The 20,898-nt window shown below is 40.4% G+C and overlaps 1 protein-coding gene across 10 annotated transcripts in view; it reads left to right on the forward strand.

Annotated features, from left to right (window-relative positions):
- Positions 1–20,898, forward strand: part of LOC117236851 — a 92,520-nt gene that overhangs the window by 33,397 nt on the left and 38,225 nt on the right. For 7 of the 10 annotated variants that reach the window (XM_033500184.1, XM_033500189.1, XM_033500191.1 and 4 more), the window contains exons 1-3: positions 5,672–5,779; positions 5,889–5,942; positions 12,460–12,679. In XM_033500184.1, the coding sequence (XP_033356075.1) occupies positions 5,687–5,779; positions 5,889–5,942; positions 12,460–12,679 (367 nt within the window). In that variant the 5' untranslated portion in view covers positions 5,672–5,686. Of the gene's footprint in view, positions 1–5,671; positions 5,780–5,888; positions 5,943–12,459; positions 12,680–20,898 lie in introns of those variants that run through there. The other 3 variants (XM_033500190.1, XM_033500186.1, XM_033500195.1) reach the window with 2 other exon arrangements.

Genomic DNA, 20,898 nt, shown 5'->3' on the forward strand with positions numbered 1-20,898 from the left:
TCTAAGAAAGTTCCAACGATCTTATCGATTCGATTCGAACATTGCACGACGATTTAGACAAACTTATCAGTTTCGGAATCGGAAAATTCTTCAAACGCGGTATAAAATAATCTCTATGTAGTGATAAATGAAATTTAGGTGAACTCGATGATGTAAAGCGTGAAAAGATAATTTTAATAACGATGACGTTGATCGATACCCAACGTACTACCGACCTTTAAAATTGCTTTTTCCGTAAGATGTAGAAAATATGATTTATCACGTACATATTCTTCGCCTGTAGTCTTTATTCGTTTAGATTTCAAAAGACGGTGCCTCGAGCTCTCGTTGAATCTGTCGGGATTCGTTGGATCGTGGGTGGCGTAGCGATTTACATAAAATCGTGGTCCTCGAGACTGGTACGTGGGCGGTCCATCGAATGCTTGAATTCGATTTGAAAAGAGACCATCGCGTCAGACTTTTGAGTCGTGTCTAGCATCTCTAAAGACGCGATCATCCAGATACTAGCGTTTCCGGTACCTACACTCCAGCGATAAATTTCGATTATCCGATTCGGTGTCTCCCTCTATTATCTAACCGTTCGTCGATGGAACGTTCTTCGAATTTCTGACAGGTCAAATTTATTTCGACTTCGCAGCGGGCTACGCTGCGTTACTCGTTTCGTTTGCCGGGAATAATCCGAAGATAATTCTTGGCCGCGTGTTATTCGATCGGAGGTCAACGTACCTCGAGTTAAGAGGTATTAACGATACTCAAACAATTCGACATCTACTTGTAAGTATGGTCGAACCTCGAATCTCAAGGGAAGATCTAAGACCTTTGAATTGTGAGATCGAAAGATAAATGGATGCTTTGTTCAAAGATTAGTATTTTTCGTATTGTAACGAGTCGAAGGAAGACAAACACAATTTTTACAGGTCAGCTGTTTATCCATAAAAATAAATAACGTTTGTAAAAATAAATAAGAGCGAGGAGTATGGTGGATGCAGATTGAAATACGATTCTTCGTTGCAAGGTGTAGATATGCACGTACATGTTACTTCGAGTTTTAGAGGCAGGTGGTCAGACTTGAACTACAGACGTGAATTTCGATCACACAGCTTGGCCTTCTTTAAATTCGAGCACAAAATCCGTGGCGACTAATTATCGAGATTAGTTTCTTCGTATAATAACAAAATAATTTCAATCCTCGTCTAAATCGTTAAAAGATATTGCCAATGGATTATTAGGAAAAACGTTGTAGCTAATAATTTAGCTTCTTTGTGCAATGATAAAATAATTTCAGCCAAGTTTATATCTCGACGTATACAGATTCTGATAGTGGAGCGAAGAGAAGAAGAGTTTTGGCAGATTCACACAGTATTTTACAAAGAAATTTAACCTGAGCCAATATGGACTGAAAATTCGTAAGCTGGTTCGATGCTGGTATCGGTCGCAACACTGCGATAGACCGGTCTCTAATTTAATTTGCTGTTATCACGAGTACGCCCTTCCTCGTTTCTCCCTAGAGATCGTCTTACTTATCGATCTGTCGGTCAATTTCCTAAATGACTCTTTCTTTCCAAGATGCGTGTGCACGCTGCATCGAGGCGGTGACTCACGTTCGTCCGAATCGACGCCATGCGTTTCTGTAAATCTCTGAAAACGTCCAAGCAAGCTGGAGTGGAAGAAGGGGCGTGAGCGCCCTCGTGAAATATCGTTGAACGCGAACGAACAGTTAGGGTTTCGCGGTAAATGAACCTGATATTGTTAGAACTAGCAGAGTGGTCAAAGTGACCGGTTTATAATTCTTCTTGGAAATTTCGTAGATTCACTACGATGTATTTTTAAGAATTTTTTTAAATGATCTTTTACGAGGTATATGAACAAAGACTCGTTTTCATTTTCTTTATATTATACATATTCTTTTTAGCATATTGTTCATTTTAATCTCTCCGGCACGTGTTTTATACTTCAGTCGTCAATTAGTAAGTGGTTTTTCAACTTCGATTTAATATTTGTATTTCTGAGTCACACGGCTCTCGATGCACGTCCGTGTAATAATTACTTTCTTTTTTTTTCGTTCTGCATCAGTTTCTCTAAGAGAATGAACGTTTTATAAAATAATGAACATGCTATAGCTATATTACTATATTTTCATACACACATATATATACATATAAAATAAATACCCGAGAATATCAGAAGTTGAATTATAAATACACGCACTAGCGATGCCAAGTACATATAATACGCGATGTCTCTTTTATTGCAAGCGATCGATACATCACATTATCTTTTATCGTTTTCTATAAATCAGCCTCGACAAATCCACTTTAAAATAAAACAAAGCGCAACAAGTTCGTTCCTTTGCTTTCCAATTTGCCTCGGACAGAGATGAACTATTTTAGAGCGTCACGAATGGCATGAAAACTGTTCTCGGTGAACGATGGGGTACACGTGATCGTTGTCTTAATTCGTTTCGCTGTGAAAACGGACAGACGGCTGGGTGTTACGCAATTAAAGTCGCGTTTCAAACGAGCGTTGTCGCGTGCATCGGCAAAGTGCGTCCAGACAATGACAGCGTGTGGTTGATGGCGGCGTTGGTAATGACTGGCGTTGCTAGGCCAAAGGAATAGAAGAAGAATGGAGGAGAAACGTCGGCTAGGCTTCTCTTCTCGTCTCTGTGTACCGCTAAAAGAAATATGTCAACCGTTCTAGCGCAACAAGAGGAACGATGCACAGGTACGGAGAAACGAATGGCACACGGGCCTTGTGCCATGGCGCATCATCCGCCGGTATTGCCTCTTCTTTTGTTCCTTTCCACCGAATAATCACGAATACCATGAAAAACCAGTCGCAATTGCTTCCTCTCCCGACTTTTCTCATTTCCCGATGCGCCTTTCTTTCCACTGAAACGGGATTAACGTTGGGCGTCGGCTTTCAAATTCTTCTCCTCTCCGTCTCTTCGCTTTCGCCAATTATTATTACTTGCGGCCATGTTGTTCCCTCTTGACGTTGTTGTCAACTGGATACGTTAATTCTGTCCGTTTGAAAGTGGTCGCTACTCGAAAACGTCGTTACGTAGAGGGACGATGAAATATCACGTTAAAGAAGATTCTTGTTCGCTATGTAACTCGCTTCTTGTTGAGGATCCGGAAATCCATACTGTAACCAGTAGCGGATATAATCGTTTGGGTGCCTGTTGCTAATAATCACTCGTTCCTGGCTGAAAGAAACAGAAAGATCGCTATAAATCGCAACTATTAGGTTGTCCAGAAAGCGTCTTTCTTTTACAGACACGTCTTTTACAACGATGCATCTTTATACAAACATGAAACCTAATCTGTCGAACATTGTAATCTTTATCTTGATAGAACAAAATGGATCATACGTAATTCGATAAAATCATATAAAACGGAAAATGTTTTGTATCCTATGTTTGTAACTTTCCTAATAGTTGGTTGCACAGCTATGCACGAATCAATATCCGGAGTATCTGTTATAATATTTAATAAGTAAAACGAATTTCTACTTAGGTTATATTACAATTATGTTGGTAAAAATATAAATTTGTATAAAAATCTGTGTAACTATCATCTGGTAAAGTTATCTGAGCTAAGATGACGAAAGGTGATTTTATCGAAGGCAACTGGATCGTGTGCTCCTCCAAGTTTCATGCTGTATGTTATCGTATTTCTTGCGATATGGAATTACGCACGGGTGGTATACAGCGGCATATAACAAATTCGATAACTCGTGAAAAGGATTCTGCTTTATTTCCAGTAGAATCGTCTACTTGGAAGACGAGGCAGGAAATGTCGATTCGACGAAAGAAAGATAGATCCTTTGGTTTGAATTATGAAACGAAGGCAGGGAACGAGTCGATAGGTGGAAAAAAAAAAGGAAAAGAAAAAATAGAGGAGTTGCATCGGTCGGACGGTATCTCCGATCGAGAGGTTCTTTAAGCGTAGAAGAACCACGACCACAACTATTTTCTACCACGCTTTCATACCGAGGGACGAAAATACACCCGATGGTACTCGTTTCAGAGCAGACGTTTCTTAAATAAGCAACTGCACGGGAAAGTCCCTTCGAAAGGAAGAAATGCACGCTCCTTCTCTCCACTTCCGGGCGAAACGACTTCGTTTTGGAACAATCGTCCCTCGCACGAATTTAGAACGGCTGACGAAAGCATTTCGAACGCTTACCATAGGAAACTTTTACGTATATATCGTGCGCGTTGTCTACGATATTTTAAAATTTCATTCTTGTCGTAACGAAACACGGAAATCATGATCATATTGGTGAAATTTGAAGCCAATGCGAAAATGTATATAGGAATTGCGAAATATTCATCGCAAACAAGTAAACGAGAATGCCACTGAAATCGGTAGAAGCTTGCAAATAAGAGAAAAGGAACTTATTGGGCGATTTAATAGCAACGACTGTTGGTCAAACACAGATTATGGAGATACCCCTTAAAGAAGAATGAAATAGCGTTCAATCGTTCGAACGCGAATTAGCGTGCACATCTTTTTGCCAACGTGTTCCAGCGAGCGGTTTCCTCGTTTGTCGCAATTTCGTCGACGAAGAACAAAGCTGTTTACGAGCGTAAAAACTACGGGACGTTAAAAAATTGCATTTCGTCGCGAACAGTTCCTTCCAACGTCGACTTGTTTTATTTTTTGCTCTGTTTGCAGAAGAGCGATGCACGCCGTGGATATTTATAGCCAGCCACAAATATGAGAGGCACGGAACACGAATTATGTCGGTGATCCCTTTTTTCCCTCTCTTTTCTCCTTTTTTCATTTTTTCCCTACCTTTTTTGCTCCTCTTTGCTCCATCCCAGAATTAACCGGATCAGCACAATGTGCACGCATATCGCACGTTTACGCTCGCGTTCTGACCCGATGTGTTTTAACGTTGCCCGGTACCATGCCGTTCGTTCACTCTTTATAAATAGACGCTTTAAATTCTGTCGCGTCCGGGCGTGGCAGCCCGAGATCTACGAGGATCCTAGACGCGGAATAGATCACTCGTCGCGATCCATTCATTAGACGTTAACAGCCTGTTTCCCCCTGTTTTTCTTTCTCCAACACTCACCATTTACCTCGTTTTCCAAACATTTTTCCGAATTACGATCCTACGTTGAAAACGATTCACTTTCGCACCAGTTTCTGCTTCGTAAAACGATCGTTTCTTTTATTTTAATATTTTTAGAATTTTCGTAAAATTTGGTAGTTTAACGTGTTATTTACCCACATATTATTTTTACTTTTACGATTAAAATCGTTGTATGATTTGTAATATTTACATTTAACGCGCAGTGAGTTACTTACTTTTTTAAATTACGTTTGTACTCGTTTAGATTCGTTTTCATGTAAAAGTGTCGTTATACCCGGACAGTTTTCGTAGCTTGGAAATTTGAAAGGAACTAGGCGCTGAAACGACCTGGTTTCGTAGCAATTTCAGCTTCGCCAAAGTCAATTTGGTACCTCGCTTGACATTTTCCAGATTCTCCTGAAATCGAGAATAATTGGACTGTTTATTTAAAAATGTAGTCGCGCCTAGACCAGCCGAGTTTTCCCAGCCGTTTGAAATTTTCAATGAAACTAGGCGTGAATTGTCGCGGAGACTTCCTGCCCTATCGCGATGTTACGTAAATCAGACGGGATTCTCGGCGCGACTACACTGTGCAATTTACATGGAGCCGCGCACCGGTGCAGCACCGTTTCTAGATCCGATGTATTTTATCATCGTGGAATTCGTGTCGGTTTTCAGGCAAACAAGATTCAGGGTACTTTAGTTTTCTGAGATTACTTAGAATTAAAGCTATCTATATACATACGTAGTCAGTGTACTTCTCTATTTATTTGTCATGTTGATTTTTGGCGTTCTTTTTGCAGATATTCGGGGCACGGCAACACGAACCGTACCTGCCATGTCGGTTCCTATTTAAGGTAAGCACCGATCATTATTTTTTGTATGTTTTAAAACGGAGCTTTAAACACACATTAAACATTTCCGGCCACACTGGACTGATAGACTGCGCAAAACAATTGGGGAATCGTTATTACGACTGGTTCTATCGTATCAATTAAACGAACAGAAGTAAAAGAGTCTTGTGGCCTTGATAGGTTGACATGATATTCGTGTATACAACAAACGTCCATCATGTCACGCGTCTGTTATAATAAAAATTGACTTTAAGACAACCGTTAAAAGAAACGTGCAGCTACGAATAACGAGTAGCTTGTGGATATTTATGGAAGTTTGTATTTTTACGAGCACGATCAAAGAAATAGAACTGAAGTGGTTCTTTTACGTTTATCAACTATTATAACCAGTAATTTACTTTGCATATTTTGTTTTATCTGTATTTCCGTGTTACGAATATTCCCTACATTTTCTCGTTTTTCGTATTTCTCATAAAAATATAAATGTCCACGATCTATCGATAGCTGTAAGAAGGAAGGCGACGAAACGAAAATCGACCCCTTGGTTGCCTTGCGCGGTGCATTATTTAAATTTTATTCCTAGTCTTCGAAAATCCACTAACGTTTAATGCTACCTATCTCTGAATGTTTGAATCGAACGAACGATAAGATCGCTGCATCACGGTGGATAAAAGCAGTAATCGGATAAAGGCGAAATCCGAAGACCGTTTGAAAAATTCCGAAAACCTTGGACTCTATTCAAATCACTCCGGGAATGTACGTATATTTCCCAAGCGATATCGTCCGAATTTTCCAAGCTTCCAGCCACGATCGTGGGAAGTCGTCGCGCGTAACCACGCGCATTCGCTGTCTCGTTCGCCATAAAATTTATACAACGTAATCTGGCTACAGGCGATAACGCTTATCGTCGTTCTGATCTTAATTACGGATTACGTCAGCGGACAAATTGGTTTGCGGTGAACGCAGAATCCATCGAATATCAGTTCCGTGTTTAGCGTAGTGTACCGCGTCGTGACAACGCTCGACGTAATTTCTCGTCGAGAATGAAGAAACAAAAGGACGAAACGTGAAGTGACGGAAAGGAGAAAACGCGCTACGATGGGTATATTGTTCTCGACGACCGTAAAAGGCATCCGAGGAGGATGGCGCTTCGCATCGGCTCATCGTGGCTGGATACTTGAACGATGAGGGAATCGATGCTCGTTATATATGGTTGTGAGTTTGTGATTGTTCGACAGAACCGGAAGAGTGCAATTACACGAACGTTCGGCGTAAAAGTGACTCGAACGAATACCTTCCTGAAATGGATGCGCAAATCTTGCGTAATTCCATCGTCGTTGATGCACGATATACTTGCAGGGATAGGCACGTAACCGTAATCATTTCGATTACTCCAAAGAATGGATTCGGTCGAAATGACGGGTTTCGGATGTCCTCTTTTCTTTTCGTTATTAAAAACATACGGTACTTTGGAAGATATTAAGGTCGGCTTGTATCGAGATATAAACGATCGTATTTCATTATCGAGATCGACAAGAATGCAACGAGTACTTGTTCCTAATGACGAGTCTGAAGCAATATGTTCGTGGATGAATGCTGTGAATCAGATTTGAAGAAAAAGATGTATTCTAGGAGGATTATGTACAGCAAGCTGATATCTTATATTTCATAATCAAAGATGTCTGTTAGAGGTAAGAGTTTTTTCCAAAGTAGAAGAAAGAAAGAAAATAGGTAAGAGAAAGTTATAAAGGTAAGAGTAAATTTGAAGATTTCACTTTTTGGCGTTTGACAACGCAATTAAGTCTTGGCGAATTGTAAGTCAGATTTCCTGCTTTCTCTTCGAATGCGAAGGACTTCTTCCACGGCGCATGGTTAATTACCCTCAGCTTGTACAGCCTCCGAATGTCCCCGAAAACTGTAATTACGAGCGACGTTGTAACGAACGGTTCGACGCGAGTTACTCGGCGAGACGTAGGAGGCGAATCGAAAGTCTGTGTCAAGGTTAATTAATAAAGAATTAATAACGAAAAATTCCTTGACGGCGATCGCCGTGCCAGCCTCGAGAAACTTTTGTTTCTACGATCGCTCGAAAACTTTCGTGGCTCGTATTTGGAAAAAATGTATCGTCATTAGGGCGTGTAAATGGTTGACTGAGTCAGACACGAACGAAAGTATCGTTTTATCGGAGGAAACTGTGGTTTTCGTTTTTTTCAAATAAGAAAGTTAACGGCTTGTCAAACTAGTTAAATCGGTTAAAAATATCCAATGCGTGCTAAACTTACACCATAGAAGATAGGAACAAACGTGAGTGTATTAACCTTCTGAACTCTTATAGCTTAGATCATGGTGCAATAGGAGGATTTTAATTTCTATTCCTCTTCGTGCAGAACAGGTTTCAAGAGATTGGTTTGGAATATATATATATGTCGGAGATGAAAGGACACCGGAGTCTCCCCTCTGGAACTTCGGGAAAATCTATAAAATTGTAATTAAAGTCTACAGCTGTAATTAAACAATTTGCCGTCATTCTACCCAATTGTATTTATTTGAGATTTGTGACAATGAGCTTGGGCTCAAGGCGACAATCAGTCGCCGAACGTAGCCGCGCTCCGTCTAACAAAAGTATGGAATAATAATATAGCTCTCATTAAAAGAAATACCCGTAGAGGTACTCGACGGTAAACATTCCAACGGTTCCTTCGGGCAAAATGATTACCAGATGTCGATGCAGCTACACAGCACAAGTTCAGCTAGCCTGAGGACCCGTTGTAAACCTTAGGATTTTGTTAATTAAGGTTCTTCAAACGGACAAGCAGTCTTTGTCCCAAATTGATCAATTAACAGCAGCGTCAATTTCCCTCGCTTCCCGAATGAAGACATCTCTCCACGAATCCGAGGATTTCGTGTTCTTAGACACACCCCATCATAGTTTTCCTCGACAGCGTCACCGTGACGGAAGGTCACTCTCGTTGGTGTACGAGCTCTTGGACTAGTTAACTAACGTCTTGCTATCTCCACGCTAGGTATCAATTCCAACTTAGACTTCGACGAAGGAATAAGCCTACTAACCCGTTGACCGCGGATTCGTTGTTGGACCTAGGATCATTGTCATTAGCTTCTCGAATGTCTGATTACCGCGGTTACTTGTCAAATTCTGTAGTAGTCGTGTTTGCACTAGTCAATGTCTTCTCCATTGCATAGCAACCATGTGTAGTTCAAATGAGGATTCGTTTCACGCCCCTAACCCTAATCATAATGAAAACTCGACATATATATATATAAAATATTTTATTACGAATTACAAATATTCTCTCTTTCTCTCGTTTCTTCTTTTCTTTTCTTTTACTCTATTCCACGTTACCTCACACTCTTCTATAAATTGTGCTAATATTATAATACGTACCACTGGTTACTTTTGTTATTATTTTACTATAATTATCAATTTTTGTTGCCACTAGTGCATATTATTATCAAAATTATTATTATTATTATTCTGATTTCGTTCGTTGTTTGTATCATCATGTTACTCCGCGTAATTATCCTGCTCCTCGTTTAATTTTACTCACGTTACGTATATTGTTTCACTTGCGTGACTACCATTCGTAATATTTGTATGAAAGGGTCCATTCCATTAACCAAAGCAAATAAATTAAATTTAATTATATTATAGTACCGAAATTGCTTAAACATTTCGGTATTTTAATGTGATGACAACAAGTATCAGATATACATTTAAAAAATAAATTAAGTAATACTAATAGCGCTATACTAGAATCACACTGTTAGTATTTTGTTCGTGAAATACCCAAAGGTGTCTATCGATGCGTCAAATTCCAAGAAATTAGTATTAGAGTAACGAGTTAATTCATTGTCCTCGGTCAACAGGTTAAGGAAAAGGAAGATCGTTGACTCTTCACGGCTAGCGTATAAGTGAATTTGAGAGAGTATGAGTATGAGAGAGAAAGAGAGAGAGAGAGGACGGAACAATTCCGGGCAGCCCCGAATCTTGGTGTGGGTTGCGCTTTAATCAAAGCGGGTGACGCTAATACCAAGTGTTAAAGTCGTTGCATCGGCGACATAGTTCATGGCAGCTATGTCAAGGTCGTGGCAATCTCCCGGCTTTATCTAACGAATCTAGCTCGATTAACGTTTGCAAGCCTTTGCTGCTCTTTCATTGTAAACGCTTGCATAAAAGCGTCGACACTTTCACCTCATCAGCTATCCATAGACTCGTAACAATGTGAACGAGTCAATCTGAGTATAAATTTCAATGTGGATGTTTCATCGAAGCTAATTCGGAGGCGAAAAAGAAGTTAAAAATACAAGATCGATCCAGTGAAATTTTAAACGTCATCCTTTGTGGAAAACGATGGTTGGACGACAAAGAGCGCTTAGCCTTTAACCTTTATCAGCTGCTCTGCAAACAAATCATGTTTCAACGGACGTGCGCTATTCCGCAGGCAAAACTGACGATTTACAAAAGCTCAAAGGCAGCTCGGTAAACATATCCACCCTTCGTTGCCTTAGGAAGATCAGATACCGTGCAAAGGTTTAATCCCTTAAAGCCTACGTTTCTCTCGTCCTGCGTGAAGAAACGAAAATCACTGAAGGAAAACACAAAGAACAAAATTTTCGTTGTTTTTCAGATTCTAATATCGCTTTGTGAATAAACAAGAAAATTTCAATATGACGTGAATGGAAATGAGAACAGTTTATCAGGTTCACGGAAGTCTTTTAAACATAGTCGATAAGTTGACAGAATTTCACGGAATTCAAAGATGAGCAAAATTTTAATATCTCCGATGTTGCATCATTACGAGGAATATTTCGAAATTTTTAAAGAAGGCCAACATCACACGAGAAAAATACGTTGTGCCATTTCGAATTCTAAATCTTTAGCTGGCAGTATATAAAAGAGATATAAACAATAGAAAGCATAAAATATCCAAGACATGGTTCTACTCAGAATACTACACGTATATCGTTTACTCCAACAGTTAGAATAATCAAGTCACTGTCAGAAACATATCAGTTACTGTCTCCGTGAAACAACACGACCTTAAGGTAACACGTGGAAACCGTCACCGTGTCATCAATGCCGCGCCTATTTCCGGGTCACCGTGACATTACCATCGTCCTCGCGGTCAGGCTCGACCCACGGCCGAAGCGGAGAAGGATACCAGAAGCGAAGAGAAGAGAAACGCGGATGCAGCGGTCCGCGCTGGGGGATTTAAAAGGCCCACCGTAAAAGGTGTAACGCAAGCCTGTAACGATACCTTAACGAGAACCGGCAACGATAATTTCGCCCGACAACCTTGCACATCCCGCGGCGCTGCACGCGGATCCGACGTGGTCGTCAGCTGTGCGAAGGTCAGGGTCATCCGGCAGCCGAGGGTGCAATCGATGCACGATACCGCCGCCCCTGCACCCCTCGCTGGCTGCAGTTACCATGGAGACCATCTCCTGACCCATTGCTACCGAAAGAGAGAGAGAGGGGGGGAGAGAAAGAGTGTCGTTCTGTCGACACGCAGAGGCTGCATCGGCTATTCGTCTCTCCGTGAGAGTGTACCGCGCAGACAAGGAACCTAAGCCTACATCGACACGTACCAAGAAACACGAGGAAGAGGAAAGAGGGATCACCACGATGTGACAGTGACGAGCGTGCGACGCTTCCATGACCCGTCTTCGCTTCTCACCCTTTACTTGCCCGCCGTGAACGGAAAATCGGTCAGGAAGCTGAGTACCCCATCCTCGAAGTTCGTCAACGAGCTTCGTCTGGATTCTTCAAAGCGTTCAACCGGCCTCTCGTTGGCAATTTTGGTTTTGACAAGCTCGGTGGAGGCACGACCTGTGACCTTGTATCGTGAAACACGAAGACGAGCCGTGACAGAGGAAAGTGAAACGCAGTGGACGCAGTGACATAATAGTGTGTCGTAGGGCGGATCGTTAGGTTGACGTTCGAGACGATGTAACGACGTTGGTAGTTACGAAACGACCGAACGAACGTATCCGAGTTCACACGAACTGTTTCTTTCAATTCTTCACGCCTAGGGTTAGGTTAACGTTGGTTCGTTTTCGTTTATGGTAGAGCGGGATAATATTACGCGGATGAAAAAGAGAAGAGACGCGTGCTCGGTGGTTGAGCAACGAATTCGAAACTTGTACGTTCCCAGGGGAACCGGTCGCCGGGTAGAGCGCGTGGATATGGTAACGAAGCATTGTGCAAGGTCGGTATGAACGGAGACTAAGGTCAGCTGGTACAGATCGATATCCCGAAATTGTCTCGGCATAGTTGCCTCGTACGCGCGCCGCTTGTGAGATCAGTGGTGCTTCGGGGGGCGGCGGAAATAGTGCGGGAGCGTGTTCGAGCGAGAAAAAATTCGGCCGATCGTGGAAAACGAAAGACGGGAGGATGGATGGCTGGAAGAGCTGGAAAAGGGCGGAGAATTCGTTTCTCACAGCATGGTATCAACGTGTCACAGAGTCTTACGTGGCGACATGGTTCTTCGGGGTGTTTCAGACCAGCAGGATGTCGACGAGCACCGCCACCGGAGGTGGAGGCGGCGGCGGGGGAGGAGGAGGTAGTGGTGGCGGCGGGGGAGGGGTCGGAGGTGCCCTGACATTGATGGGCTGCGTCAGGGAAGCGTCGCCCCCGCCGCAGAATCATCAGAATCAACATCATCGAACGCACGGCCTCGGCGAGTACTCGGCACAAAACAGCGTCGATCCGCTACCAAAAGGTTCGTTTGCATTACTAATTCTATTTATTTAGTGACTAGAGTTAGTTTAAATCGGTTTAAATATTAGTTTGGTGCATATGGAAATTTTATCTCGGTTTGTAAATAAAATTTTAGCCGCGTGTAGCTTTCTTCAAACGTCGTATATTTAATCGATGTAATTTTTACACGTTTTAATACACTTCCAATGAGTAATTGCTGTAGCTCCGTTTCAAAACTGAAAAATTCGTGGAACAAAATTGTCCGGTTATTTTCTGGATACATTTAATTAAAGTAATTTCTGCGTAATTTAATCCACTTCTCCAGGTAGTAACTCTATATGTATAGTTTCACTATTTCAAATTTATAGAAATTGTCAGCTTTAGAATGGAAAAATTCACGCAACAGAGCTGTTTGATTATTTCTCAGTGGAAAGGTGAAAATAAACTTCCATAGGACTTTCAAAATTTGTTGACTAGGTATCATACGGTAGGTGATACCGAAAATTGAAAACTCTCGATCGATCGAAGCATTGCGACGAATGTTTGGTAGGATAAATTAAGGTAAAATTGCGTGCTCACGGCTACGGTCTAGACGGTAGCATTCGGAAAACGACGTTCCACTCGAAGATCGTATTTTCAAGGTCTCAGACGCGGATTACAACGTCGCGTCGCGGCGAAACGAGCCGTGCTATGAAAAACGGATTTACGTAAACGATACATTCTCTGCGGTCCCGCTCGACTGTCCTATCGATTTCACAATTTTGTCCGCGATCTATCAGAGGAACGTAACGTTTATTCCATCGTACATCGACAAATATTGTACATTTTCATTATCATCCATAAATCACACGACACCTTCAAGTAGTACGCTTGAAATAAGCATATTGTAGGCAATGCTCGATTTCATTTAAGCGAGTAATTGGATTGGATTGGAAGCAAAAATTGTCTAAAAAGTTGTAGTTCTTTTAATGTTATGCTTGAATCGATAACTATAATGATCCTTAAACGATTCGTTTCTTTCTATATTGCCAAAACAACGAAAAGTTGTATAAAATAATTAAACCGTTCAACTAGAAGATAAACTCGATATCCACATACATCGTCGCACAAAAATATACAGACAATTTGAGTTCCATGAAACTTCATCGCGGAAGTAAAGATTGGATTCGATATTCGGCGAAAATAGAAACGAACGCGAGTTAAACGAAAAGCGTATTGAATCGCGAGGCGGAAACGGTAAAAGCGAGGCAGGCCCGCAGCGTTTCGAAAACGCAGTTTAAGTTAATCGCTAATCACGCGGCCGATTGAGATATTAACTTACGAGTTAATCTACCCCGGAGCCTCGTAATCTACCGGAGGCTAATGAAAATAAAGAGGTCGTTGGACCCACTCGGAAACGCAACGTCCCGAGTAACGGCAACGAAGTCACGTTCCTCCAACGACAATGAATAAAGGGCACTCTGCTGGATTACCCTTTAATAACTCGTTGCGACCGTGTCCATTATTCTCATTCTCGGAGCACGCTCAGCCGTTCAACGGAACCAGAAATCTCTTACCGGAAACTTTCACCTTAATCCCACCATCTTTCTGCTCCAACAGAAACTTTTCGCGTGTTTTCTAAATCCCGCCCGAGATGGCTTGCACGCGATCGATCATCGTCGTGTATCGTAATACCATGAGTACTGGAGGGAATTTCTTTTTAAACGCGACTTCCGCCCATGAGTCGCGAGACACTTGCTGGTATTGAACGCAAACCTCGGTAAGATACATCTTTAATGAAACCTTCAGAACGTTGTATAATTTAGTTTTCCTTGTGATACGCGCGATTAATTAATATTCATTTCATTTTGAAATTGAAAAACTTCCTGGAGAAGGTTCTGTAGATTTATGGTAAACATGTAGTTGCGAATTGCGTCGATTAATACGTTGAAAATTGTGCTTCCGTTGAAAGAAATATATTATACGATGGTTCTATACGATCACCTGCAGAGAAGATAATTACACCACAATTCGTGTTCCATTTCTCCATACAGCAAGCACCGTAGTTTTCGAGTGTATTTTGTAATCGAATAGTTCTATTATTACAAAATTTTTCTCTGTTTTATAGATATAAAAAGAGCAAGATTTTTTAATCCATTACGATTATCAATTCAAACATAGAAAATATTAAAAAAGACTAGAACTCGACTATCCAACGCGATTCGTTTAATTGTCTCTTGTACCTATCTTGTCCAAAGGAATTCCTCCATTCTTGCAACTCGAAGTCTTTCGCATTTGGAATCAAACGAGTTTTACCTGTCCAAAGCTGAAATATAGGCGCACGATGACTGTAAAGTGATTGACGAGTCGGTGAAACGAGATCAGCGGACTCGTGCAACGTATAAAACGCCTGCGGATTATCCGGTCGATTCGAAGTCGAAATTAGGCAAACCGTGGTTACGTAAACGGCCGTGGTACACCGTTGCTTCGGTTCTATCCGGAGAACGTAGAAAACAGCTGTTTTTATTGGCTACAGACACAGGCTACGTCGTGCGATTCGCGCGTGACGCTATTTTTCACGGTTGAGCGATGTCGTAGTAGCTGATGCGTGAAGAATATACTCGCAGAGAGTGTCAAGTACATGCGAAACAGCCGGCCGTTTTTTTTTTTTTTTTTGCTATCAACGTTCCCTTTTGATCGTTCGGCAATTTTTCATAGAATTATTGACAACCGAAAAATTTTCAGCAATAAGAAGGCACCTTTGATATTTCAAGCGTATTTGAGTTGCTCAGAAGTCACGTTGATCAACTCCGTACATTGTAACATTGACAAATATAACGATCGCAAATTTCAACGAATCTTGGAATGGAATCGTTACGATTTCTTTTTTCCAGGTACAGTAAAAAAATATTCAGATGGAGCAGAGGATATCTTGATTCTCTCTTAAAATTTGACTTATCGAGTTTCAACTTCAACCAAATATCACATATACGTTAAACTGATACGTCGTTCAATAAAATACAAAAAGTACATTTTCCTCGGACTTTTGCTTAAACTTCGCCACCAATACGTCGTGCCTCGTACCCTCGAGTGTTATTCGACGTGGAGGATATCTGATCCGTGGAACGACAACGTGCACCTATTAACAGAAAAGTATCGAGTTTCCTTGCAACCTTACTTTTTAAACTTTGTTCGGGTAGAAGTTGTTGTCGAGTGTAATCGAGACGTTGAATCGAGTGGGAAATTTGGTAAAGGAAGGTGGTGGCCAGTCGATATTGTGCAAGAACACGCACACGGTTATTTACAGAATCGGCGTAACTAGGCCATGGCCAATCGTGGAATGAATGGCCACTCGAACGCGCGTATTAAGTTACTCCGTGGCGCGGAGCTTACCCAAGAATTATAGGATTTCCAATTATGCGCAGATACTATCCGCGACTTTCGTGCTCGTTTACCAGTCTGCTGGAATAGATTAAAACGGTCACGCGCGCGTGAAAGCGCACAAAAAAGGTGACAGCTTGGGATCGAAGCGTCGCGTAATTGCCGAGTGAAATTCTCGCGGAGATGCGGTCGTCCCGAGACGACACGCGCTGATAACGTTCGATGGAGTCGTTATACAGTTCATGAAAGTATTTGAATACTTATCATAGAAAACCTGATTGTACTATCGCGTTACATACAGGCGGTGACCGTGTATCTGTACAAGATGCTTTTTCGTTAAACATAGAATTGCTTTTCGAATATTTAACGTATTACTCATATTATTGATTACACACTCGAAGAGCTAATGGGCCACACTTTCACGATACGCGTGTATCGACGTAGCCCACAACTCTAAAAATTAAATGTCACGGCTTATGAGATAAAACAAAGGACACGAGAGAAACGTGTTAGATCGCTGAACGAAAAATAAATAATTTCTTCAACATGGATCTGGAAAAACGCGATTATCAGTTTATTTCTACCTTATAAGGACTAGTAGATAGGATATCATATGGCAGAAGCGTATCTTATCGATGGTTACCTTGGTTCTATGTTATCGAATTGTCAAGTTAGTAAGGTTTATACCGTTATGCGCGATTGACAAAACCGTGGAAAATTTATCTGGATGCAATTCTACGAGGATTTTGCAGACTTCTTTGGTAACTTGCATGTTGCCTATATTCAGGAACACATAACTGTAACCATTTCGATTCTTTTGTAAGTAACGATTTTAGTTAGAAATGTTTGAAATAGAAGTTGCATAGCTTTATAGAGGAACGTAATTTGACGTAATTAGTTTTCTCTGAAGATCAATACGTAAATGACACATAAAGATCAAACACTGTTTTATTTCTTCTTTAACGGGAAATCATATGTTTTTTATTGTGGTAAACGACGCAACAATTCCCATAAGAAAAAGTGTTAATATATCGGTTTAGAAGATATTTCAATTTCAATGTAACATTTATTTAAAGCAATGTAATTTACACATCCTAAACTAGTGATATTTTTATGTAAACAAACTGATACATTTTTATAGAGAACGACGAGCTATGGATTTACACTGTAAAAGATAAATAATACTATCAAAAAATAAACAAGCTTGATTTTCGTGTGTCTTCTGTACGTCCACAGAAAAAGATTAATCATATCAGATTATGCCCTCTACGAAACCATTCAACATACGTTTCAAATATTTTTCACTAAAATCATTCTTTACAGAGAACTTCATTTACTTGAATTCGTCGGAAAAGAAAAAGTTCATATAACAGAAGTTCATTGATTCACTACATATGGCTTTTCGTTCATGTAACTCGAATTCACGTTCAGATAACTGATTCATTCATCAAGAGTATATTTAACCGCGCATTAATTAAGATTTCTTTGCAATAAAAGTGAAGTTTAGATAAGTAGAGTGATCGAAGTTGTTCCAGTTATATGCTCCGGCAATGTTATCTTGTTCTTGCTAATCGTGTCATCCTATATATCGTTATGAAAATATCAATAAAATACTTCGCAATCAGCAAAATATTGAAGATATTTGTGGACCTAGATTCGTGCCACGAGTAAAGTCAGATAAGATAAATAGATCAATTTCCGCAATAATAAACGTTAAAACTAATTGTTTATTATAAAACCCATAGCTTCTATCTATTGAGATTATCGCTTAAAAAAAATTGTAAAATTCAATAACTTCGTCTTTTTTTTTTTATTTTCGTTCTATTTCGAACTTTGGAATCTTAATCTTTAAATCAGCCTTCCTTTCTACGACGAATTTACGCTCACATACATACATATGCACACGCGTAACGCCTACATTCGTGCCAATTCGCCGTGATTTCGCGATCGCGAATTTAGAGGGTGCGTATCGCAGGGAAATTGCGTGTCTAGAGGGACGTGCGGTTGTCGAGTGGATTTGTCGAAAAGAAAAAAGCAGCAACCCTTTGTCGAAACGACTTTGGTGAGACTCGGGTCTCGAGAGGAAAGACATAGCCAGGCAGTTTCCGTGCGTTGCGTGTGGTTTTTAATCGTGGAGGACTGAGGACGAACAGAGGGTGTCGCGGTTAACCCTCTGAATCGCACCCTCCACTTCTGATCCTATTCTTCGTGCCTTTTCGACGATTCAAAACGTGGTCTCGCTTTGCGCCGCTACAGTCCTCGTCCCCCGGACTTTTTTCCCCTTTCACCTTGCCTTCGCCTCTTTGTCGCGACCCTTTCTTCCGATACTCCGCAATTAAAAGGCATCCGTGCGTTAACGAGTGCCACACGGTTCTCAAGGACTCGTATTATTTGCTTATCCAGCATCCCGTTGTCGCTACCCGATAACCTGTCGTCGTCGTCTTCGAGTGTCAGTGTTGCAGAAGAAAATTCTCGATCCCTTCGTCTCGAAAGAATAATACGCTCTCGAAAGAACGAATATATTTTATTATACCGTACTTTTTATTTGATTTTTCTATATTATATATATGCCAGCGACCTAGTCCACGAAATTATTCGAATACTTGTAGAAAACTTTTACGAGTACGTTATGTGTGCTACACATACGAAAAATTTTGAAATTTTACTGATATCATTGATATCGTAACGAGACACCAGAGTCGTAATTGTATTGATAAAATATGAAATAAATCTAAAAATGTATATCACGTATCAATTGATCTTATATGAAACGTGATAATTAGTTTTTGATTGTCAAGTACACGATTAATCTATTACAATGTTGTGTAGCAGTGCAAGGTTCAGATACACGTACGTATAAAGAATTTATCATTTTTTAATAATTATGTCTTAGCATCTACCATTTGGTTATGTGAGTATACATACGTACGTGCAATATACCCGTGACTTTTCATTAATTATCAAGATTGACGGGTAAAGATCTTTTAGAGCACAAAGAAAAAAATACAATCAAAGGGAAACATTGCAGGATACTAAAAATAGAGATAACTTTCGATCTGAAATTAGCATGTGAACAAAAAAGATTAAGAAACCTGTACAAAATTATCGACGTTAATAAATTGTACGATTAAAGCAGTTAAACCGACCATGAAAAGTCCTGTGCTGTTTCTCACGTAGTAAGCATTCGTGTCTTAAAACTGATCAAAATGTGATTAGTTCAAGTCCAAAGGAAGAAACAATTTTAGGACGAATAACAGGATCATTGTACGCGTTGTCTTCAAGCGAACGATAGATCAAACATAGAACGACGACGCTCAAGAGACAGTTTAGAGACGTTTAAGACGAGTTTATCGTTGTATAACTAAAACACATAAAAGTTTTCTATGATAAACGTTGGAATAGTTTAGGAAGCGTTAGAATGGGTCACCCACGTCGAGTCAGGAAACGTTCCGTGGAAATCCGATTTTCTTTGCCCGCCGGCACGTAGCGTGAAAATTGTCGCGAGGTTAACGTAAAGTAGGGCACACGGGGAAATACGGTTCCCTTTCAACGTGATTCATCCGTTGGTGACATTAAAGACCGATGTTCTGCTTTTAATAGGGGGATTATCTGCGAGATAGACAGCGATCCACAAAGCTTCGATCGATAAGCTCTTGTACGTACATAGGAACGCAGTCTCGGTGTGATTATCTGTTTGCTTTTAGTCGAACTCGCTTGTTGTCGGATTTTCTTCGATTCACCACTAGATTTTGAATATTTGTGTATTTATGTGATACTTAAATGCGCAGAAATACAGAGAATTGTATACTTTACGGGAGATCGATCAGATTATAAATTAAAACTTTTACTTTACGTAGATACGAGGTGAATCGGATCAAAACAAGAATTCAGTTCATTTTTGTTATATCGCCATCGTTTTAAGTCGTTGATCCGATTCGCTCTGTGATCCGATTCGCCTCGGTCTATCCTACTGGTTGCCATGGTATCTTGTAGAAGTTACACATATCGGAAACCTCGAATATTTAAAATAATTTAACTGAAAATTATAGCATTCACTCTGTTCTGTAATCTTGGTACCGACAATCTTTAATTTGTTTTAGTCACCGCAAAATACTATATATAGAGAAAGAGAGAGTACAAAATTTAGCAGAATAACGAATCTGAAAGTGACAGAGAAATAAATCTTAAATAATGTGTAATATCCGAAAAGAAAAACTTTTTATCCGAATGTGCCTTTTCGAGGACATTTTGAGTCGCTAATACCGAAAATGAGGTTTGTTTCTCGCGGAAGTAAACGATTTTGGAAATTCGGGCTTATAAACATTTGGCCATAACTGTAAAAATAAGCGTATGACCATACGTGATCATACAGAGCGGTAAACGGCAAAACAAGCGATGGAGCAGCCAATGCCAATGCTCCAGGTGCCAATTTTACCGCTTACCGCTCACCGCTCTCTGGAAAATAAAAAATTCCACAAAACTAATCCGACACTCACGATTCAAATGCGTATAGAACAAGCCATATATTATGTTAAAAGTGCCATATCTTAAAAAAGATTTCGTCAAATTCCACCAGGATGCCAGGCATTAACAGGTTGACCGAAATTTGTTACGCTTTGTTTCCGTGAAAAACGACCCTTGTTTTCGTCTTCAGTGACCTTGAGAACCCCTAAAAAGTATCGTTCTAGGTGAATATCTCGCAGTCCGGATATTATACTAGAGACTAGATCTCTAAACGATTATTCTAATCATCGTAAAAATATGAATCTTGAGAAACATCCGCGGTCTATTCATCACAAGTGCTCGAACGAATTATCCGCTAATCCAGAGGCAATTTCATCGAAGGGGGCAAAAAATAAAAGCAATCAGAAAAATGACCGG

This window comes from Bombus vosnesenskii, unplaced genomic scaffold, assembly GCF_011952255.1.
Source record: "Bombus vosnesenskii isolate JDL3184/JDL3185 unplaced genomic scaffold, Bvos_JDL3184-5_v1.1 scf7180000013352, whole genome shotgun sequence".
Taxonomy (NCBI): Eukaryota; Metazoa; Arthropoda; class Insecta; order Hymenoptera; family Apidae; genus Bombus; species Bombus vosnesenskii.